Here is a 24,353-nt window from a genome sequence, read left to right on the forward strand (position 1 = left end):
CAGTCTTAAAAGAACCAAGTTTGCAGACTCCTGAACTAGACAGACTTTTTCGTATTTGCTTATTGGATTTATTCTGCATTTGCTAGACATATCATCTCTCTTCCTCCTCCTTCTCCATGAAGACTTAGGAACGGATGCTCCTTTTCCCTGGTTTTTTTTTTTCCCCTCCCCTTTTTGAAGCAAAAGCCTCTTTCGGCACTTCCCCAAAGCTAAAAAGCCTCATTCGTGTGGAACGGGACAATAGCTATCGGAGCAAAAGGAAAATTTGCTTGGCACGCTGAATATCTTAAATCCGACCCCCACCCCACCCAGCTTCTCAAAAGAGACAGGTAATCATAAAAAATAATAATTATAATAAATACTTGGCCTTTGTATAGCACTTTTGAGCAATCGAAGCCCTTCACATATATTTATTTTATCTTGAAATAGAGTGTATTCTTCAGAGTGAACCATATGGCAACGTTTCTCGACCTTGGGGGAATTCTGGGAGTTGAAGTCCACACATCTTAAAGGCTCCAAGGTTGAGAAACACTGCCATATATGGTCAATCAGTACTACTATGCCCATAATGCAGAGTGGTGGGCTGCAGCCAAGAGAAGATCACTTGAGGAGAACCAAAATGACCCAACTGTGACGTTCTACTTCCTAGCTGGTACATGACAAGCGGATCAAAAGACGAAAGCCGAGCAGTGCTCTCTGGATCTAAATCCCAAAAGGTTTCTCTCTGAAGTACAAGCAGCCCCGGTCTGCCACTCCCCTAAAGGCAGCTGGTGCTGGGCATTATGGTCTGCAGCTGCCCCACAGAAAAAGCAATGGTTGCTCTAAATCGGAGGTTTCCAAACATGGCCACTTTTAAGCCTGGTGGACTTCAACTCCCAGAATTCCTCAGCCGGCCATGCTGGAATTCTGGGAGTTGAAATCCCCAAGTCTTAAAAGTTGCCAAGTTAGGAGATCCCTGCTCTTAAGGGGATTAAGCAGGTCTCTCCGCTGCTCCAAATTAAAGATTTTCTCCCTCAGCTTCAAGATGGAGAAACCATCCAGCCAAGAATAACAGGTCTTCCTAACAAGGCCTTGCTCGCCTTCAGCTCTCTCCCGATTTTGGTTTCGGGCAATTCAAATAGCTCACACTGTAGCGAGTCACGTCCTTGAGAGAAGCTGCCAACCCAAGCGTGGTTATCGTAGGTCGAGTTGCCCTATTCTCCAAACTGATCGATTGGACTTGGGGCAAAGGATTTGCCAGAAGAACCGTCTGCCGAAATGGATTCTGGCAACTTTTTTTTTTTTTAACTTCAGTGGGCCAACCTGGCACTGGGGTGAGACTACCATAGATCTCATCTATCACCAGGTCATCTGACAGGGCCCTGAACCCAAACCCGGGAGTGATCATTTTGTTCCCCACCGCCGCCCTCCCAAGATGAGCTGAAAACTGCCATGAATGCAATTCAGATGAAATGTTTGATGAACTCTCCTCCCCCAGGGAAAGTCCAAGGAGGAGGCGCCGCTAACTGACTCTCGCTCGCACCCGCTCACTCCCCCGAGTGCGTCTTTTTGTGTGCAATCAGGTAGAGCCCTCGGGTGAAGCTTTTCCCACAGTCCAAGCACTTGTAGGGCTTCTCGCCCCGATGCGTCCGCTCGTGGGCCGTGAGGTTGGAGCTGCGGCGGAAGGCCTTCCCGCAGTCCGCGCAGCTGTAGGGCTTCTCCCCGGTGTGAGTTCGCTCGTGGACAATGAAATCCGAGCTCCACCGGAAGCTCTTGCCACAGTCCAAACACTTGTAAGGCTTCTCGCCCGTGTGAGTCCGCATGTGGGTGGTGAGATTGGAGTTCCGGTTGAAGCTCTTCCCGCAGTCGGCACACTGGAAGGGCTTCTCACCCGTATGGATCTTCTTGTGGCGGATGAAGTGGGAACGGTGGTCAAAGCTCTTCCAGCAATCCTGGCACTTGTAGAGACGCTCCTCCGTGTGGATCCTCCGGCGGAGCACGACGCAGCGCTTCTGCCGGGGGCTGTCTTGGATCCTCTCCTGGAAAAGGATCCCGCTGAGATCTTTGTAGCCCACTCTGCACGGGATCACTTCAGAGCCTCTCTTGGTCGGAAGGGAGCCTGAAGACCTTTCGGGCCTCATCAGCTCGTTCTCCGAAATATTGCCCAATCCAGCCCGTGGCAAGAGGCCGTCCTGGTTCTTTGGGAGCGACGTCCTGCTGGCGGACTCTCGGTAATCTTGGGCCCAGAGAGGTGGCCGCTCCTGTTCATTCAACAGCCTGCCCCCTGCTGGAGGAAGAGTAGAAGGACATGGTGAATATATGCATAAGGTTTACAGGTAGACTTAACCTGTTCCAAGCTTCTGATGGCTGCTCCCCTCACCCATATGACCACATTGGGGAGCTCAGCAACCAGCCCACATTTACGACTTGTTTGCGGAGTCCCATAGTCGCATGACTGCAATTTACAACGCTTCTGCCAAAAACTGCTGTTTGCTTCCAGTTTGGGACAAAAACACCCCATAGTGAGCAAAGGATTTGTTGAACAACCATAGAGCTTACCTCATGACTGGCTTCACTTAATGACCGGGGTGATTTGTTTAACAACCACAAAAAAAGTATGTAAAATCAAGTTGGTCATGATAACCCATTTTATGATCATATATGGCTGTAATGGGCAGCCTCCGTTATAGTCACAACTGCCTGCCTCTACTTTTATCAGCAGCCTTCCCTAACTCGATGCTGTTCAAATAAGATGTTTACCTTCACCTCCACCTCACTGCCCATGTTTGCTGAGGAGGATGGGAAATATAGGCACTGCATTAGGAAGGGCTTACAAACTTAGTTCCTAATCTTCAACCCACAAATAGGCCACGGCCCGGTAATGGCCCATGGCCCAGAGGTTGGACATCCCTATTTTAGTCTAACTTGCTGCTCAAGCGGGAAACTCTATGCTGTTTCAGACAAAAGGTTGTCCAATCTCTTCTGAAAAACTTCCAGCGTTGGAATATTCACAATTTCTGGAGGCAAGTTGTTCCATTGATGAACTGTTCTGTCAGGAAATGTCTCCTTCGTTCTAGGTTCCTTCTCTCCTTGATTAGTTTCCACCCATTGCTTCTTGTTCTACCTTCAGGTGCTTTGGAGAATAGTTTGACTCCCTCTTCTCTGTGGCAACCCCTGAGATATTGGAACACTGCTATCCACGTGCCAATTTTCATTTACTGTCACAGATTTTTTTAAAAAAATCATTTTTTATTTTATTTTATTGCGTCTGTAAGTTTAAACTTGAGCTAAACTAGCCCAGATACTTTTGAATGGTTTAAAGCCGTAAAACAAACGATAAAACGAATGAATGAATGTATTGCACTGCACAGCACAACAGAACAACTAGACACAAGAACAGTTTTTTCCCGAAGGCCATCACTCTGCTAAACAAATAATTCCCTCAACACTGTCAAACTATTTACTAAATCTGCACTACTATTAATCTTCTCATCGTTCCCATCACCCATCTCTTTCCACTTATGACTGTATGACTGTAACTTTGTTGCTGGTAATCCTTATGATTTATATTGATATATTGACCATCAATTGTGTTGTAAATGTTGTACCTTGATGAACGTATCTTTTTTTTTATGTACACTGAGAGCATAGGCACCAAGATAAATTCCTTGTGCGTCCAATCACACTTGGCCAATAAATATTCTATTCTATTCTATTCTATTCTATTCTATTCTATTCTATTCTATTCTATTCTATTCTATTCTATTCTATTCTATTCTATTCTATTGATTTATGAAACTTATGGCAACCCTGCCAAAGGAAGGTAGAAATGTACAAAGCTGGCCTCAGGCAGAGAGATGCTTCTGAGTGCTGATAACTAATGAAGGCAAGTCATAGAAATGCCAAATAAAAAAAATCGTAAAATGGCAGTCTACAAAACTTTCTTAAGAGTGTCTGTTCACATTTCCTGGGCTGGAGAAGATGGCGTTTCCAGCATCTGAAAAAGTGGGAAAGACTATCCTTTCTGTGAATCGTCCTTTAATTAAGTTTCTGCCACTCCTCCAGGCTTTTTCAATAAAACCCTTTAGTTTTCACCTCATCTGTGTCTTTATTACCTCTGAGTCGGAGAGCTGCATGTTTACTCTGGCAAAGCAACAGGTTTCCAACCTATGCCAAAAGCCAGAATTATGTTAAACCAAGCAGTCCTTGGCGCTCTCTGATCTTGCTATTTTTTCTTGCAAAGGCTGCATTACCCTAAAAAGAATTTTTTTTTTATTTACATTTATATCCCGCCCTTCTCCGAAGACTCAGGGCTACACTCAGAATTACACTGCCGTGCATCAAGAATATCTCAGAAACCTGTACATTAACCATCACTCCATCTCTACCCTCAAACCCCCCCCAGCTCCCCTCCCCCTGGTTAATGTACAGGGATTATTGAAGAATTAATGTAGGGTCGGGTCTGCCCAGTTACCATTTAGAACGGTGGGGAGGGAGAAAAGAGAGAGTAGGAGGTAGGAAAGAGGAGAAGAGGAAGGAAGAGGGGTAGAAGAGGGAGAAGGAGTGGAGGGTGGAGGGAGGAGAGGATGTAGATAAGAGAAGGAGAGGAAGGTTTGGAAAGAAAGCAGAAGAAGGTAGAAGAGGGAAGAGAGTTAAAAAGGGGGGTGGTGACTGGGCAAGCCCGACTAATTGTATATAATTGTACATTGGATGAATTATTTGATATGATTGTATCAATATCTCAGAAACCACCAACGGGTTGCTACAACCACATGGAATCAGCACAAGCCCAATTAAGACCCTTCAAAACATCCTAAGCAGATCAAAAGATCCAACAACCCCAGAAGAAAAGATGTCATCTACACCAGGGGTCTCCAACCTTGGCAGCTTTAAGCCTAGCGGACTTCAACTTCCAGAATTCTGGGAGTTGAAGTCCGCCAGGCTTAAAGCTGCCAAGGTTGGAGACCCCTGTTTTAGAGGGTCGTTGAAGCACTTGGAGGTAGATGAGCCTGACTAGGTGGCTCAGTGGCTAAGACACTGAGCGTGTCGATCAGAATGATCGGCAGTTCGGACGGTTCGAATCCCTAGTACAGGTCTCCTGCGTGAGCAGGGGGTTGGACTAGATGACCTCCAAGGTCCCTTCCAACTCTGTTACTGTTACTGTAGTCTGCAGTTTTTCCTCTGGAAATCTGTTCGTATTCCCGCACCATTCAAAGGGTGCCCATCCCAAAGCAAAGCTGGCTGGGGAATTCTGGGAGTTCTGAGTTCTTGAAGCTAACAAGTAGGTTGGCTTGGTCGCTCAACAGCGAGACCCTGGTGAAGCGGGCACAACAGCGGCCTGCATTTTCGATGTCGCCCGAGAAAAGTATATCTTCCTCCCGCTGTCCTCATCACTTTCAACAGTGGAACAATTGAGACCATCCCGTCATATTGCACTGCTGGCTGCTTTGGAAGCATTACTGCTTTGGAAGGCAATGCAGAGAGTGGTGAGGAGGACAGAAAAGATCATTGGCAGTTCACTTCCTTCTATCCAGGACATGGCACTGAAGCAATTCTTGGCCAGGGTTCGCAGGACTATCTGGGTCGCTACAAATCCTCTTCAAGACCTGTTTTCCTTGTTACCTTCTGGGGAAAAGGCTTTATGGTATCCGAAGCAGAACGTCTAGATTCAATCACAATTTTGTTCCATATAGCATTAATCTCGTGAACTCTCAAGTTTCCTCTTTCCGCTACATGTTCAAAGTGGACAGTGATTAACATTTGTATGTATTTATATGTATGGTACAGGTGGTGGTGCGGTGGCCTAGAGGTGGAGCTCTTGCCTCACAATCAGGAGGCTGTGAGTTCGATCCTAAGTAGAGGTAGATATTTCTGTCTCTGGGGCACAATGAGAATATATCTGCTACAAACTCCACACTGGCGACAGGAAGAGCATCCGGCCAGTAAACACTCAGCTCCATTCAGTTGCCCTGAATCCACCCCAATGGAAGGGATTCATTTCAATGGAAGGGATTCATTAAAAGGCAAAAAAAAAATGTATGGTATAGGTAAATATTTATGCATGTATACAACATGTGTATATGTGTTATTTACGTGTTGGGGTAGATATACGCTTTCTTGAGAGCAGGCAACAGAATTTCATTTTTAATGTTGGAGGGATTGGGAGTGGGAGGCACCGTTCATCGGTGGTTCTCCTATCTCTCTGATCGGTCGCAGACGGTGTTGACGGGGGGGCAGAGGTCGGCCCCGAGACGCCTCACTTGTGGGGTGCCTCAGGGGTCGATTCTCTCGCCCCTCTTGTTCAACATCTACATGAAGCCGCTGGGTGAGATCATCAGTGGTTTCAGTGTGAGGTACCAGCTGTACGCTGATGACACTCAGCTGTACTTTTCCACACCGGACCACCCCAACGAAGCTATCGAAGTGTTGTCCCGGTGTCTGGAAGCCGTACGGGTCTGGATGGGGAGAAACAGGCTCAAGCTCAATCCCTCCAAGACGGAGTGGCTGTGGATGCCGGCATCCCGGTACAGTCAGCTGCAGCCGCGGCTGACTGTTGGGGGCGAGTCATTGGCCCCAATGGAGAGGGTGCGCAACTTGGGCGTCCTCCTGGATGGACGGCTGTCTTTCGAAGACCATTTGACGGCCGTCTCCAGGAGAGCTTTTTACCAGGTTCGCCTGGTTCGCCAGTTGCGCCCCTTTCTAGATCGGGATGCCCTATGCATGGTCACTCATGCTCTCGTGACATCTCGTCTGGATTACTGCAATGCTCTCTACATGGGGCTCCCCTTGAGGAGCACCCGGAGACTCCAGGTAGTTCAGAATGCGGCTGCGCGGGTGATAGAGGGAGCCCCTCGTGGCTCCCACGTAACACCTCTCCTGCGCAGACTGCACTGGCTGCCTGTGGCCTTCTGGGTGCGCTTCAAGGTTTTGGTAATGATCTTCAAAGCGCTCCATGGCATAGGGCCGGGCTACTTACGGGACTGTCTGCTGCCACCGAATGCCTCTCACCGACCCGTGCGCTCTCACAGAGAGGGACTCCTCAGGGTGCCATCGGCCAGGCAGTGCCGACTGGCGACATCCAGGGGAAGGGCCTTTTCTGTGGGGGCTCCCACCCTCTGGAATGAGCTTCCCCCAGGACTTTGCCAACTTCCTGACCTTCGAACCTTCCGCCGCGAGCTTAAGACACATCTATTTATCTGCGCAGGACTGGACTAGAATTTTTAAATTTTTAAATGTTTAAATTTTAAATCTGGTTTTAATGGGGTTTTATTTATATCTCTATTTTAAATATTCGGCCTTATGTAATAAGTTTTTTAAATTAATGTTTTACTCTGTATATATATATATGTTTTTATATGGCTGTAAACCGCCCTGAGTCCCTAGGGAGATAGGGCGGTATAAAAGTGTGAACAATAAATAAATAAATAAATCCAGAATGCAGCTGCGCGGGTAATAGTGGGAACAACTCGTTGCTCCCATGTAACACCAATCCTGCGCAGTCTGCACTGGCTTCCTGTGGTTTTCCGGGTGCGCTTTAAGATTCTGGTCACCACCTTTAAAGCGCTCCATGGCTTAGGACCCGGGTACTTACGGGACCGCCTGCTGTTACCTTTTGCCTCCCACCGACCCGTACGCTCACACAGAGAGGGTCTTCTCAGGGTGCCGTCTGCCAAACAATGTCGGCTGGCGGCCCCCAGAGGTAGGGCCTTCTCTGTGGGAGCTCCTACGCTCTGGAACGAGCTTCCCCCTGGGTTACGTCAAGTGCCTGATCTTCGGACCTTTCACCGTGAGCTGAAAACGCACCTATTTATTCAAGCGGGACTGGCTTAAAATTTTAGTGGGTTTATTTATATTTTAATGTTTTAAATGTTTTAAATTCGGCCACCTTATAATATGCTTGTTTTAATTTCTTTTAATGTTTATATTGTGACTTTTACATGGCTGTACACCGCCCTGAGTCCTTCGGGAGAAGGGCGGTATAAAAATTGAATAAAATAAATAAATAAATAAATAAAATAAATAATGTGGGACAGTGCGCTCACAGTAAAAAAAATGACAATAAAAGTTACCTTATATTATCGTCTTTTTTCCCTGCACCGAACCCCGTTCTATGAAATTCTTCATCAGTCAGTTTGGCAACAAAACCCTATAACCTGTCATGGCATTTGCACACCATCTAACCCAGGGGTCTCCAACCTTGGCAACTTTATGACTTGTGGACTTCAACTCCCAGAATTCCTCAGCCACCATGCGCTGGCTGAACAATTCTGGGTGGGTTGAAGTCCGTAAGTCATAAAGTTGCCAAGGTTGGAGACCCCTGATCTAACCCTCAAAGGCCTGAAAACAATTTTGAATTCATTCAGGGGAAACAGACAAATTCCCCAAGATCTTGTGTGCTTCTGAGTGAAATGCCAGGCTTGCTTTAGCCGTATCCCTTTCGTTTGCAATCATTCTTATTATTTATAGTATACAACTTACAATTCATTGAAATTTATTTAATTGTATGAATAGAGAATTTATATTCTACAATTAAACTAATAAAATGTATATTCTTCTCAAGTAACTAGCAGTCCTCAACGTCTGACCGCTCACTTAATGACCGAAGTTGCGACAACCTTCCAAAAAAAGGTTGACATGGATAATGGATTGAAAGTTCTCATGTCCCTCCCTCATGGTCACATGACCCCATATTGGGTGCTTGACAACCGGTCTGCATTTATGGCCATTTACGGAGCCCTGGGTTCACGTGGCTGCGATTTACAACACATGTGGCTTCCAGCACAAATCATCCCATAGCAAACGATGGATTTGTTTAATGACCGCAGGATTCACTTAACAACCTTTAAAGCGCTCCATGGCTTAGGGCCTGGGTACTTACGGGACCGCCTGCTGTTACTTTATGCCTCCCACCGACCCGTGCGCTCTCACAGAGAGGGCCTTCTCAGGGTGCCGTCCGCCAAGCAATGTCGGCTGGCGGCCCCCAGGGGAAGATCTTTCTCTGTGGGGGCTCCCACCCTCTGGAACGAACTTCCCCCGGGTTTACGTCAAATACCTGACCTTCGGACCTTCCGCCGCGAATTGAAAACTCATCTATTTATTCGCGCGGGGCTGGCCTAAATTTTATCTAAATTTTATTTTTATGGGTTTTAAATTTATTATTAATTTTAATGGGGTTTTAGTTATATGTGGCCATTTATAATAAGTTTTTTAATTAGTATTTTAAATTGTATATTTTGTACTGTTTGTTTTTATCTTATTGCACACCTGAGTCCTTCGGGAGAAGGGCGGTATAAAAATTGAATAAATAATAATAATAATAATAATAATAATAATAATAATAATAATAATAATAATAATAATAATAATAACTGCCTCAAAAAAAAAAGGTTGTAAAATCGGAGGGAGTCACATGGTGCGTTGCTTAACGGCTGTCATGACAGAAATGGCAGGCTCAGTTATGGTCATAAGTACCGTATATACTCGAGTATAAGCCGAGTTTTTCAGCACGTTTTTTGTGCTGAAAAATGTCCCCTCGGCTTATACTCGGGTCTATACGGCTTATACTCGAGTTTTGTTTTTTTTTAAGCCCCTCGGCTTATACTCGGGTCTATACGGCTTATACTCGAGTTTTTTTTTTTCTTTTTTTCACATTTTACCGGACGGAAGCCCTGCCGGTGCAGTGAGAGGGCGGGGCGGGGGGGCCGCCAGCCTTCTCAGCTGGGGGAGGGAGGGTTTCCCCAACCGGTAGGTGCCTCATTTCCCACCCTCGGCTTATACTCGAGTCCCCAGTTTACCCCAGTTTTTGGGGTAAAATTGGGGACCTCGGCTTATACTCGGATCGGCTTATATTCGAGTATATACGGTAGTTAAAAACGAAGTTTTTCCTCTCCCACCGCAATATTGTATAAAATCGCATAATGGCAGCCATCTAAGATGCTTGATTTCTGCCCAAGACAATTCCTTGATCCAGGTAGCCCTCAATAGAATAGAATAGAATAGAATTTTATTGGCCAAGTGTGATTGGACACACAAGGAATTTGTCTTGGTGCATATGCTCTCAGTGTACATAAAAGAAAAGATACCTTCATCAAGGTACAACATTTACAACACAATTGATGGTCAATATATCAATATAAATCATAAGGATTGCCAGCAACAAGTTATAGTCATACAGTCATAAGTGGAAAGAGATTGGTGATGGGAACTATGAAACGATTAATAGTAGTGCAGATTCAGTAAATAGTCTGACAGTGTTGAGGGAATTATTTGTTTAGCAGAGTGATGGCCTTCGGGAAAAAACTGTTCTTGTGTCAAGTTGTTCTGTGTGCAGTGCTCTATAGCGTCGTTTTGAGGGTAGGAGTTGAAACAAGTGGAGCCCAAAATTGTCATTGCTAAGTGAGACATTTGTTAAGTGAATTTTGCCCCGTTTTATGATCTATCTTGTCTGAGTTGCTTAAGTGCAGTTGTAAGTTAGTGACGTGACACGGTTGTGAAGTGAATCTGCCTTCCCCATTGACTTTGGTCAGTGTTGGTCAACAGGTCACAAAAGATTATCACATGACCCCTGAACATTGTAGCCATCATAAATACGAGACAAGTTGCGTTTGAATTTTGATCACGTGACCATGGGGATTCTGCAACAATCGTAAGTGTGCAATACAGTCCTAAGTCATTTTTTTCAGTGCCATTATAACTTTGAACGGTCACTAAATGAACTGTTATAAGTCGATTACCTGTACCGCCTCTAAGCTAATAAATGTCAGGCCTGGAAACCATACTAGACTTTAGGGTTCCAGACGCTGCCACATTTTTCCTCTGAGGGGAAGAAGGGGGGCTGAGGGGTATGGTAACATTCTTCAAGCGGTCAAGGTCGGATGGTGTTCACATCTGCAGGAAGAGTGGCGAGAAGATATTCGAATGAACTGGGAGAACGTGGGACCATGTGACCATCAAAGGGGTCAGGGGGGTGGGACTCTTGGGGTTTGTATAACTGGGAAAAGAATCCGGAAATTCAGTTTTGGAATTCACTCATCGTGTGCCAGTCTCCTCATGCTAGTAAAGAACTCTGAAAAACAATGGCTTTTTTTATGCAGAAGAGGTTTTTCTGGAACCTTGACATTATTCCAAAACTGAATTTCCGGATTCTTTTCCCAGTTATACAAACCCCAACACCATAAACACCATAAATTTTTTCATCATCCATAATCTGACGGATGTATTGATTTATGTGGGCCATCAACTTGGTGTTGACTCTTAGCAACCACATAAATCAATAAAGAAACGACGCAAGATGAGATGGCAAAAATCTCAGCCTTTTTGAAAGACAATACACAAGAAAGATACTTAAAACGAATGGAAAAAATGGATTGACCATATTCAAAGCAGATATCAGACTAAGAGTTATCAGACTGCCTTTGAATGATTAGGATGTATTATTTCCGATTGTTTTGGGGGAGGTTAGGAATTGATGAGAATTGTAGGAGTATAATTGAGTTAGGAGGAAAATTTTTTAGCATACGTTTGTTTTATTTTTAACTATACCTTGTGTTTGTTCCGAGAAGTCGGGGGGGAGGGGGGTTTGTGAAGTGGGGAGGGGGGAAAGGGGGGGGAAAGCTTTGTAAAACTTTTTCAATTAAAAAAAAAAAGAAACGATGCAAGATGTTCTAGTTCCGTGATGGCAAACCTATGGCACGTGTACTACATGCGGCACACGTCACCATGGGCACAGAATATTCAGGAACCAATAATGTTGGAAACATGGGAGAAAATTTGGGTTAGAAATGTTAAGTTTACACAAGCACAGAATTTAAGGGAAAATTTTTATAAGATGTTTTATAGATGGCACTTAGATCCCAAAAAATTATCATGTATGTATCCTAATATCCAAGCGAAATGTTGGAGGTGTGATTGTGATGATGCTACATATTTTCATATTTGGTGGACTTGCAAGAAAATTAAGGTCTTTTGGATAAGAATTTGGTGGATTATTCAAAATGTACTGAAGAAGAAGATAAAGTTCCTGCCACAATTTTTCCTTTTGGGAATTATAACGGATTGTACAGGGATTGAGACTAAATTGATTCTGAATTTAATAACAGCAGCAAGACTGTTGATTGGACAATACTGGAAGAAAGAAGAGATACCTACAATAGAAGAATGGATATTGAAAGTTATTAATTTGGCTGAGATGGCTAAAATCTCAGCGTTTTAAAAGACAATACGCAGGAAAGATATTTTAATTGAATGGAAAAATGGATTGATTATCTACAAAACAGATATCAGATTAAGAAATATCAGATTGCCTTTGAATAATTAGAAAGTTATTTTATGTAATGGGAGGGGTTGGGAGATGAAAAGCTTTGGATGTGGTTATTTGGACTGGAAGGGAAAATTTTATTCTATGTTTGGTTTATGTATAACAATACCTTGTGATTGACCCGGGAAGCCGGGGAGGGTTTTGGGAGGAGGGGAAAAAGGGGGAAAAATGTTTTTGTTTTTTAAAACTCTTTCAATAAAAAAAAAAAAAAAGAATTGTAGGAGTATAATTGAGTTAGGAGGAAATTTTTTTAGCATACGTTTGTTTTATTTTTAACTATACCTTGTGTTTGTTCCGAGAAGTCGGGGGGGAGGGGGGTTTGTGAAGTGGGAGGGGAAAAAGGGGAAAATGTTTTTGTTTTTAAAACTTTTTCAATTAAAAAAAAAAAAGAAACGATGCAAGATGTTCTAGTTCCGTGATGGCAAACCTATGGCACATGTACTACATGCAGCACACGTAGCCATATCAGCGGGCATGTGAGCTGAGCTCGCGCCAGCTGAGCTTTGGGCCTTCTGGGCCCACCGGAAGTAGGGAAACAGACTGTTTTCTGCCTCCAGAGGGCCTGAGGGGTGGGGAAGGCCCGTTTTTCTCTCTCATCTCTTTAGGAATCTTTCAAGGCTGGAGACAGCAAAAAACATACTTTGTCTCCAGCTGGAAGTTGGCAAACAGGCTGTTTCCGGCCTCTGGAGGGCCTCTGGGGTGTGGGGAAAGCCATTTTCGCCCTCCCCAGACTCATAGAGAGGCTCTGGAGCCAGGTGAGAGAGAAAAACGGGCCTACCAGACCATCACGTGCCAGGAGCGGGGTGTGTGTGTGTGTGTCAGGTGCGCGTACACGGAGCGATGCACGTAGAATTATGGGTGTGGGCACGTGCGCATGCGACCACCACCACCCCCCACCTCCTGGCCCGCGATGGCAAAAAGGTTAGCCATCACTGTTCTAGTTTATTTGGCTAACTTGGCCAAATGTCGAAGTGTTGTCCCGTTGTCTGGAGGCCGTACGGGTCTGGATGGGGAGAAACAGACTCAGACTCAATCCATCCAAGACGGAGTGGCTGTGGATGCCAGCACCCCGGTACAGTCAGCTGCAACCGCGGCTGTCTGTTGGGGGCGAGTCACTGGCCCCAACAGAGAGGGTACGCAACTTGGGCGTTCTCCTGGATGGACGGCTGTCATTTGAAGATCATCTGGCGGCCGTCTCCAGGAGACCCTTTTACCAGGTTCGCCTGGTTCGCCAGTTGCGCCCCTTTCTGGACGGGATGCCTTATGCACGGTCACTCATGCTCTCGTCACTTCTCGTCTGGATTATTGCAATGCTCTCTACATGGGGCTACCCCTGAAGTGCACTCGGAGACTCCAGTTAGTCCAGAATGCAGCTGCGCGGGTGATTGAGGGAGCTCCATGTTGCTCCCGGGTAACACCATTCCTGCGCAGTCTGCACTGGCTACCTGTGGTCTTTCGGGTGCGCTTCAAGGTTCTGGTTACCACCTTTAAAGCGCTCCATGGCTTAGGGCCCGGGTACTTACGGGACCGCCTGCTGTTACCTTATGCCTCCCACCGACCCGTACGCTCTCACAGAGAGGGTCTTCTCAGGGTGCCGTCCGCCAAGCAATGCCGGCTGGCGGCCCCCAGGGGAAGGGCCTTTTCTGTTGGAGCACCTACCCTCTGGAACGAACTTCCCCCCGGTTTGCGCCAACTATCTGACCTTCGGACCTTTCGCCGGGAATTAAAAACTTATTTATTTATCCAAGCGGGACTGGCTTGATTTTTAAATTTTCAAATTTTAATTTTTTGTAATTTTATATGGGGTATTTTAGGTTGGGTCAATTGACGGTTTTAATTTGGCCATTATTGAATATGTATTTTAATTGATATTTTAATTTTGTATATTTAATTGTTTTAACTTTGGCTGTACACCGCCCTGAGTCCTTCGGGAGAAGGGCGGTATAAAAATTTAAATAAATAAATAAATAAATATTTGTAAGCTTAGAAAATTTATCTCCGTGGTGGCTAAGAATCCACAGTGACTTCGTGGCACAAAAACCAAACAATAGATCCGACCAGCCTCCTTTCCACTCCTCGTCTTCTGTTCCATTTGCTGCACATCCCCTGGCCAATAGGACCAATGGCTGCCCAATCTCTTCTTAAAAACCTCCAGTGATGGAACACCCACTTTGGTTGGTTGGTTGATTTGATTTTTATCTCACCTTTATTTTTACTCCTACTTCCTATTTCTGGTAAAACCATCACCCTGTAAGGTGGATCAGTTCTACCAATAGATTAGGACACCGGGGGGGACGGGGGGGGGACCCATCCTTTACAGTACCTAGCTTTCGAGAGGCCCCCAGGCAGACTTGATGGATCCTTGGAAGATTCACCGTCATTTCCTCAAAGCAATCCTGACCCTGAAAGAGCAAACAAAGGATCAGCCCATCAGTTCGAAGGAACCCATGATATAGAAACAAAAATATGGACAATTTGAAAACGTTACAATCCTGTTTTTATTAACACTGGGAAAGTAAATTGAAGCAGGCAGATGCCACCTAGCCAAGTTAAACTGAACTAGGAGACTCAGGCCAAGTTAGGGTTTAAATGGGAGACCACAAGGAAATCTCTAGATAGGAAATTTGAAACAAAAATCATCCAGAAAATGATGGCCAATAAATAAATTATAATACAGGTAGTCCTTGACTTACAATCATTCGTTTAGTGACCATTTGAAGTTACAACGGCACTGAAATTGCCGTGACTTACGATCGTTTTTCACACTTACAACTTTTGCAACAATCCCCGTGGTCATGTGATCAACACTCAAAACACTTGGCAACTGGCATGTACTTATGATGGTTGCAGGGTCCTGGGGTCACGGGACCCCCCCCCTTTTGCGACCTTCTGAGAAGCAGTCAGTGGGGAAGCCAGATCTCTTTTACAACCGTTTTGCTAATTTTAACAGCAGCAGTGATTCGCTTAACGACACTGGCAGGAAAGGTCGCAAAATGGGGCAACACTCACTTAAGCCACTGCCTTGCTCAGCAATAGAAATGCTAAATTCGAGTGTGGTTGTAAGTCGAAGACTACATGTATTGTTGTCAAAAATGCCCTCGAAGCCACCGGGATTCAGAATTATTCATTTACTGAATTCATATTGCCGCCTATTCGGCCATGGTGACTCAAGGTGGCTTACAGAATTAAGGACCACATTTAAAACAATAAAAACAAAAAGAATCAAATAAATTAATATAGTACAATATAACAAAATCACCCCCCATCTCCCACCCACCCCGCCCCGGTGACAGCAGATCACACGAGCCATTTAATGGGCTCCATCCCACTCTGGGTTCCCCAAGCCTGGTGGCAGAACCAGGTCTTCAGTGCTGTTCTGTCCCCCTCGCCTCAGTCCGAGCGATGACTTAATTAACCGACAACTATCAGCTCTGGCAGCAAACTAGAGCGCGTCTGCCAAGTGTCTCTGTTATCTCTCTTGATGCCAATGAGTCAACCAGGAACAAACAGTACTTCAGCTCTAGTTAAGCAGTTGATTTGCTTGCCATGAAGTGGTATAGCAGCCCTTGCTGCTTTTATATCCTGTGTGGTGTGGCTCCATGACTCAGCACTTCCTAGGCCTGCCCCACCCCTGCTTCTGTTGTTCCCGCCTCTCCTGCCTACGAAACCTAGGGTCCAGCCAGGCCTGATTGCCATCAGACGGGTCTGGAGGCGTGGCCTGGGGGGAGAAAGACTCAGGGGACGGAGGTCTCATTATCTCCTCCACCTGGCCTGCCTCTGGCTCCTGGAGCTGAGCTAGGGAAGCCGGTGCTCCAGAGGTAAGTCCTGATGACCCTTCCCCCTCACCTTTCCAAGTCACTTTCTGGCAGGGGGCCCGGCTTGGGGGGGGGGGCGCAGACACAACAAGTGCCTTCCGGAAGAGTACTAGAGCAGGGGCCCTTCTAATCTCTGAGGGAATGATGTTCCAGAGAGAGGGAGCCACCACAGAGAAGGCACTTCTTCAGGGTCCCACCAGGTGTATCTCTCTCGGGGACGGGACCTGCAACATTCCCTGCCTCCCCATTCTGTTGGGTCAGGTAGATGTGACCGGCAAGAGACGGTCCCTCAGATAACCTGTTCCCAAGCCATTTAAAAACACGACCTTCAAATGTGCAAAGCTGCCCTGAATCCAATCCAATCTAACAGCGTGATGGATGAAATTCATATTAAAGTATTGCTATTCATGCAAAGCCTAGTTCAAATATGTTCTTATTGGCTGTTATAACGAGAGCGTTTGGGTCAAAAAGTTAAAACTTTTTCTGGGAATTACAGATTATGAAATCAGCTCTTCCTTATTAACCATAATGCCGTTGAGATCAGGGGTAGTATTCACTTACCTTCGCTACTGGTTTACAAATGTCAGCGCGCACATGCGCAGAGCGTCAAAAACAGGATGTGATTACGCCCAAGCGGGTGGGTGCAGCATCCCGCAACTGTCGCCAGTTCGTGCAAACCAGATAGAACTAGCTGAATACCACCACTGCTTGAGATGTATTGCACTACAATTCTCATCAGCTACAGCCAACAGTGGCCATCCCCAGCTAAGCGGGGCATTGATGGGAGTTGTAGTCCGAGCTATCCAAAAAGCACCCGTTCACAACAGTTCCTCGGGAAGCAAAATCGTAAAGATTTAAAAAAAGATCAAACTTTTCTGCCCACCTTTTCCAAGCTAAGGGCTCCATTTGTTCTATTAATATCTCTGAAAAATGGGAGTAGCCAGGATGAAACCTAAATCTGACATCATTTCGCATACAATTCGAATTCAATTAAATACATGCACCATCTTGTATTTATTTATTTACAGATTCCCACCTACGATTTGCTAGACCAGTATTTCTCCGCCTGGGCAATTCTAAGATGTGTGGATTTCAACTCCCAGAATTCCTTATGGCTGGCTGGGGAATTCTGGGAGTTGAAGTGAAAAAAAGATTTAGACTCTAGACTGCATAGGGGTCGATTACAGTACTTTGTGCACTAGAAGGGGTACCCGCTTTCTGAGGCCACTTGGGTCAAGAGTTGGGATGTGAAGGCCGATAGGTTACTTAAGCGGTTTCTGTTGTGGTCCGCCAGCAGCCTGCGGAGTCGGGCAGCGATGAGGCTGAGGTGAGGCCAGGGCCATCGGGGATTGATGTGCAGACTCCAGAGCCTCCAGAGGCTGACAGTAGTGAGGCAGAGGAACAGGAGGAGCCTGTTCCTAATGCATGCATGAGAAGAGCTGCCAGAAGGCAAGAGCAGCTCAAGCAAAGAGGACGACTCGGGAGTAGGGCCAAGAGATGATTGGCCCCTCCCATAAGGCTTAAAACAGACCAGCAACGGTGTTTGGGCTTTGTTGGAAAACAACGTTGATAGCTTCAGCTTCTTTCATTTATTTTGTATTGGTGTCTTCTGAACGTTTGCCAAGGCCGGCCTTTGGCAGTTTGCCTAATTGGACCAAGATTTGCGATAGGACTGTGTTGGGAGGAATTTGTTTTAATTTGAGTTGAATGACACTGGGAATTGAAGTAATTCTCAGCTGTTCGAATAAAGTTTGTTTTTTCACGGACTTAGTTTCCTACTACCTACTTGGGCCTGGGTCACAACAGTTTCATGACATCTATCCCCAGAAGCCCAAGGGGCTGCCTGGGGGAGAAGGGGGGGGATTAGGTTGAATTGTGACTAACCTCTCTGTGGTTTCTTCGTTCTGTAGGAGGTCCTTTTCAGTTAAGGAGGGGCCACCTGTCAACCCTGAAGCTGACCTGAGGCCATTTTGAGGCTTCAGGGTTGCCACAACTGGGACTAAGGGATAGGGACGGGGAAGTAGAGATAGTTGGGGGTTTGTAGTCAAAACAAAACACTTTCCCTTGGGAACCAAGGACGTTCCAGCAGATGCTTGGAAGAAGGGGACTGAGGTCACCTAGCAACTGGACTGTATCCTGATTGGATCATGTGAGCAATCATTTTGAGAAAGTGAAAAACGTCTACTTTCAATTAGGTGAAAACCTCAGGAACGTTTAGAGTCCGTTTTTACCAGCCGGTGCCAATATGGCATATCCAATAAAGTTATTCTTTGAGGAATCTACCTGCCTCAGAGTTTTGCTTGCTGTGGGTATGTTACTTGGAACCCTGACATTGAAGTCCACCTGGCCAAAGCTGAGAACAACCAGCTAGACTGTCAGTTTGGTGTAGTACCCTGAGCTATAAATGAAGAGATCCTGAGTTCTAATCCTGTCTTGGGTATGAAGCCAGCTGCACATCCGGGGGAGGGGGGGAGTCACTCTTAGCCCAGAAAACAGGCAAGGAAAAGTCACTTCCAAAAATCTAGCCAAGAAAACTACAGGGAATTGTCTGTGAGGTCGCCAGGAGTGAAGATTGACTAAAAGACATCAAAAATATATCAAATTGCTAAGCATTTTTGATGGGCTTCTGGGGGCTATCCTCAGCTTTTGCGGGGGGGGGGGCACTCACAATGCCCCTGGCTCAGGGCACAGTTCAATGTTCCTTAAACAATCCATTATAACTACAGGAAATCGACATAAGCTCTATAGGCCAGGGGTCTCGAACCTTGGTAACTTTAAAACTTGTGGACTTCAACTCCCAGAATTCCTCAGCCAACTCTGGGAGTTGAAGTCCACAAGCCTTAAAGTTGCCAAGGTTGGAGACCCCTGCTATAGGCCAATCCACCAAGACATGATGGGAAATAGAAGACAGGGCCAACGCTCACCAATTGGGCCTCCTTCTGCCTTAGGAGAAAGCCCTCAGCAAGGGCCACCGCCTGGGCACAACTCTCTGGTCCCCGGTCCCTGACGCAGCCTTGGATCTCCGGAGGCAGAATGACCAGGAACTGCTCCAGCACCAGGGTCTCCAGGATCTGCTCCTTGGTGTGCCTCTCCGGCTTCAGCCACCGGTGGCAGAGTTCCCGGAGACGGCTGCAGACTTCACGGGGTCCTTCAGCATCCTGGTAGCAAAAATGCCGGAACATCTGCCTCTGGGCCTCCGCGGTCCCCAACTCTTCCTCGCAGACTTCCTCCTTCACTTTCCAGCCAAAGACTTGCGGAGTCGTCCCGCCAGTGGGTTGGAGCCGTTTGGAGTCGCTGAAAGCCACCAGCTCTGGCAACGGAGGCGAGCCCCAACCGGGATGCGGGGCCTGCACCATCTTCAAGAAATTCTGCCACTGGGCTTCCCAGCGCTGGGCCAGGCCCTCATCCGGTTCCTGCTTGATCTGCAGCGGGGACCCCCGTCTCGGTATTTCCGTGGGGCCACCGGCCTGGACGACGCAGGATTCCTTCTGGACTCGCTCGGCCAGCTTGGCACAAGCCTTTTCCTTCTCCTCCATTTTGACTCTCTTTCCTTGAGCAACCTGGGCTGGGAGGTGCAGGGACGAGGGAGCCCCCTTTTCTTTCCGGATCGCTTTTCTGGAGGCCATGGGAGGGGTTCTTATCCCATCTCAGGCCCAAACTGGGGTTCCTCTTCCTTGATGTCCACCAGGGAGTCCTTCTGGGATGGTGGAGGGCCAACTTTCCCAAGACTCGCACAGATGCTGCCAGTGGGGTACAGCCTTCTCTCTAGATGTCGAAGAAAATAAGAGAATAAATCAATGATAGTTTAAATCATTGTTTCTCAACCTTGGCCACTTGAAGACCCTGTGGACTTCAAGTGACCAAGGTTGAGAAACAATAGTCAACAAACTATAGTTCTGTTAACTATCTGTCTAGGTGGCTCAGCGGCTAACACACTGAGCTTGTCAGAAAGATCAGCTGTTCGAATCCCTAGTATAGGTCTCCTGCGTGAGCAGGGGGTTGGGCTAGATGACCTCCAAGGTCCCTACCAGCTCTTGTTCCTGTTACCCATCTATATCAGATCAGCATCTTCTGCTAACATCCCCAATTTTGCTCGGGTCCGAGCAACTCCAAAATATTTGGCTGAAAACACCACTCTCCCCTCTTTAGCACCACCCTCCCCCAGAGCAGGGGGCTTCACCAGCGGGATGGGATTCCAGCCCCCCCATCCTCCCCAGCCGGCTGAGCACCACGGGATCGGGGATCCAACCCTTTCCCGATGACCGGTTGGAACCAGGCCAGCCCTTTTGCAAGCCTTTCTCCGGCGGGGGGGCGGGGGGGCTGAGCTTGGCCCACCTGCTATGGGGTGGGGGGGTGGGGGGAAACGCTTTGCAGCAAGGTCTCCCCCCCAACAAAAAAAAAAGGGCTTTTGATCGACGCGTTCTCAGCCCCGCGCAGCAATCTTGCATCCCCGTTTCTGCGTTTTTGGGGGGGTCTCGGGGGTTCACTCACTTGGGCAGCGGGTCGTCTTGCAGCCCTCAATGCCTCCGCCGGGCTCCCTTCGCCCCCCGCGCAATTGCAAGAAGCAGCGCTCTCTGCAAAGGAGCTGCGGGAATGGAGGGTGAAGGCGGAAAAGGGAGGGAGGGGGGCTGCTCCTTGCCAGGGACCCCCCCCCTACACACACACACATACACAGCCACCAAGAGCAGGGATGGCCGCTCTAGCAGACGGCCACTCTATCGGATTAACCCTTCGGGTGGGTCCCCGCAGCGCTGCAAAGCCCTCCAGGGGCTGGTGCAACCTGGAGGGGTTGGGAGTTGCAACGCCTAGGGAAGGGTCGTGGGGAAGGGGCTGAAGGAAAAGGAGGGGAGACCCAAGGGGCAGACCTGGATGACTTGAGAATCATCCATAGGCGTGTGTAACTCTCTTTCAGCTCAACCTACCTTATAGGGTTGTTGTTTAGGGACAAATTGTTTAGCCTCAAAAATAGTAACTGGGAGAGGGGCCTTGAAGTCCTAGCTGAGGATCACTTTTTTATTATTATTATTTGCATTTATATCCCGACCTTCTCTGAAGACTCAGGGCGGCTTACACTATGTTAAGCAATAGTCTTCATCCATTTGTATATCATATACAAAGTCAACATTGCCCCCAACAATCTGGGTCCTCATTTTACCTACCTTATAAAGGATGGAAGGCTGAGTCAACCTTGGGCCTGGTGGGACTTGAACCTGCAGTAATTGCAAGCAGCTGTGTTAATAACAGACTGTCTTAGCAGTCTGAGCCACCAGAGGCCCCTAAACATGAGGCGGCAGTAGCCAAAAAAAAAAAAAGGCTAATGGAATCTTTGGTTGTATAGAATAGAATAGAATAGAATTTTTTATTGGCCAAGTGTGATTGGACACACAAGGAATTTGTCTTGGTGCATATGCTCTCAGTGTACATAAAAGAAAAGATACGTTCATCAAGGTACAACATTTACAACACAAATGATGATCAATATATCAATATAAATCATAAGATTGCCAGCAACAAGTTATAGTCATACAGTCATAAGTGGAAAGAGATTGGTGGTGGGAACTATGAAACGATTAATAGTAGTGCAGATTCAGTAAATAGTTTGACAGTGTTGAGGGAATTAATTGTTTAGCAGAGTGATGGCCTGGGGGGGGGGAAACTGTTCTTGTGTCTAGTTGTTCTGGTGTGCAGTGCTCTATAGCGTCGTTTTGAGGGTAGGAGTTGAAACAGTTTGTGTCCAGGATGCGAAGGATCTGCAAATATTTTCACGGCCCTCTTCTTGATTCGTGCAGTATACAGGTCCTCAATGGAAGGCAGGTTGGTAGCAATTATTTTTTCTGCAGTTCTAATTATCCTCTGAAGTCTGTGTTTTTCTTGTTGGGTTGCAGAACCGAACCAGAAGGACTAGGTGTGACATCATAGCAGTCTTCCAATATCTCAGGGGCTGCCACATAAGAAGAAGAAGTAGTTAAGCTACTCTCCAAAGCACCTCAGGGCAGGACAAGAAGCAATGGGTGGAGATGATTTAAAGGCCTGGAGACTAAAACATACGAAGAGCAAAGAACGGTTTCAAGGATTGGGTTTGGCTAGTCTAGAGAAAAGAAGGCCGAGGGAGGACATGATAGCAGTATTCCAGTATTTGAGGGGCTACCAAAAAGAAGAGGCGGTCAACTTATTCTCCAAAGCACCTGAAGGCAGGAGAAGAAACAACGAATGGAAACTAATCAAGGAGAGAAGCAACTTGGAATTAAGGAGAAACTTCCTAACAGTGAGGACAATGGACCACTGAAACAGCTTGCCTTCAGAAGTTCTGGGTGTTTCATCACTGGAGGTTTTTAAAACGAGACTGTCTGAAATGGTATATAGGATCTCCTGCTTGAGCAGGGAGCTGGACTAGAACATTTCCAAAGTCCCTTCCACCTCTATGATGATGATGATGATGAAGAAGAAGAAGAAATTACGGAGTTTGCCTGGAGCTCTGAAAAGATGAAAGCAAGGCCTCTCTCTCTCTCTCTCCCCTCTTTCTTTCTCTCTGAGCCAACCTTTTCTTGAACTGATGCTTTTTCACATTTTATGGGAAAAAACACAAGAGTTTCTGCTGAACCAGAATGAACCTGATTGAAGTCTTTTGCGTGCAGAAAGAATAATTGCTATTTTGGCTGTTGCATTGCATACATATGCCATCACTCTGCTAAACAAATAACTCCATCAACACTGTCAAACTATTTACTGAATCTGCACTACTATTAATCTTCTCATCGTTCCCACCACCAATCTCTTTCCACTTATGACTGTATGACTGTAACTTTGTTGCTGGCAATCCTTATGATTGATATTGATATATTGACCATCAATTGTGTTGTAAATGTTGTACCCTGATGAACGTATCTTTTCTTTTATGTACACTGAGAACATATGCACCAAGACAAATTCCTTGTGTGTCCAATCACACTTGGCCAATAAAAATTCTATTCTATTCTATTCTATTCTAAAGAGGACACCAAAATCATTAAGTGTTGTACCTTATGATTCTTGACGAAGGTATCTTTTCTTTTATGTACACTGAGAGCATCTGCACCAAGACAAATTCCTTGTGTGTCCAATCACACTTGGCCAATAAAAAATTCTATTCTATGTATTCTATTCTCTAGGATCTTAACACATCATTTAAAATAAGCATCCAAAACAAACAAATCAATGGTGATTTTGTTTTTATAAACATGAGTAGGAAATAGCAGTTACTTTGGGAATACAGAAATAGCAGGGAGGGTATAAAAATATCAGTGCAGAGAATGTGACTGCCCATTTTTAGAAAGGAGCCTTGCCCTGCCTTCTGGTTGGGAAAAAACGACGGCTGAGATCAGGATACAGAAGGTTGGTTTCGCTATAAGCAATACGAATGCCAATTATCTGTCAACTTAGAACCAAAGAACCGAAGTTGTTAGTCGGAGCCTTGACATTATCATACTACAAAGATCTAGTCAAAAATAAGAGTTTGCAGCAACTGAAAATAAAAATTTTCTTATTAGTATCGTGGAAGCTCCTTCTGGGTAGTGTGGATATATAGTGTATTGTTGCCAAGTTTTCCCCACCGTTGGTTCCTTGCCTATTGTTGTGTTCCTTGCTTTATGGTTATTTTTCTGTTTTTTGACTTTGAGAATCATGCAGAGTGGCTGAGAGTAAAATGGTGCACACATTTAATACACAAATCTATTAAACAAAACATTTGAAGGAGAATTTCAGCCAGTTTCTGTAAGGCATCCTGAACCAAGGAAAACAGGCATTTGTGCTTAGAGAAATGCTTCCCCCGCACTTCCATCTTTTTACTATTATAAAAAAAAAATGGATTAGGAGCTTCTGCTGAATTACCTCAGAGTATAACAGAATAATAGAGTGTGAAGGGACCTTAGAGGTCCTCTAGTCCAACCCCCTGCTCAAGCAAGAAATCCTATACCATTTCAGGCAAATGGCTGTCCAGTCTCTTTTTAAAAACTTCTAGTGATGGAGCACCCACAACTTTTGGAGGCAAGCCATTCCATAGATTAATACATATATATAAAAGAGAAATACCATTCACGCACGATCACAAAATCTCCAGAACCATAAAGCCTACAAATTTGAAATTTGGCATGTATGTTCCTCTTGGCTTCTAGGTGCTTGTTAAGAAAGGATTTTTCAAAATGACCATCAGATTGTTAATATTTCTGATATTATTATTAACATGATCTGATGCTAAGGAGTTAGAT

General features: G+C 45.9%; 1 protein-coding gene across 1 annotated transcript; it reads right to left on the reverse strand.

Annotated features, from left to right (window-relative positions):
- Positions 1 to 807: 807 nt before the first annotated feature.
- On the reverse strand, positions 808 to 19,646 carry LOC131189516 (zinc finger protein 397-like). The gene is made up of 3 exons (XM_058165634.1): positions 19,035 to 19,646; positions 14,619 to 14,697; positions 808 to 2,266 (listed from the first exon to the last, which is right to left on the reverse strand). The coding sequence occupies exons 1-3, from the start codon at positions 19,644 to 19,646 to the stop codon at positions 1,527 to 1,529; spliced, it is 1,431 nt and encodes a 476-aa protein (XP_058021617.1). The 3' UTR covers positions 808 to 1,526.
- Between the last annotated feature and the right edge of the window lie 4,707 nt (positions 19,647 to 24,353).

This window comes from Ahaetulla prasina, chromosome 2, assembly GCF_028640845.1.
Source record: "Ahaetulla prasina isolate Xishuangbanna chromosome 2, ASM2864084v1, whole genome shotgun sequence".
Lineage (NCBI taxonomy): Eukaryota > Metazoa > Chordata > Lepidosauria > Squamata > Colubridae > Ahaetulla > Ahaetulla prasina.

Bases quoted from the DNA above. Each gene is read 5' to 3' on its own strand.
- LOC131189516 (XM_058165634.1), bottom strand. From the start codon at position 19,646: ATGGAGGAGAAGGAAAAGGCTTGTGCCAAGCTGGCCGAGCGAGTCCAG. The intron at 14,698-19,034 runs GTGAGCGTTGGC...TTGCTCTTTCAG, and splicing joins GGCAGAAGGAGGCCCAATTG to GGTCAGGATTGCTTTGAGGA. The intron at 2,267-14,618 runs GTACTGTAAAGG...CTCTTCCTCCAG, and splicing joins GGGGGCCTCTCGAAAGCTAG to CAGGGGGCAGGCTGTTGAAT.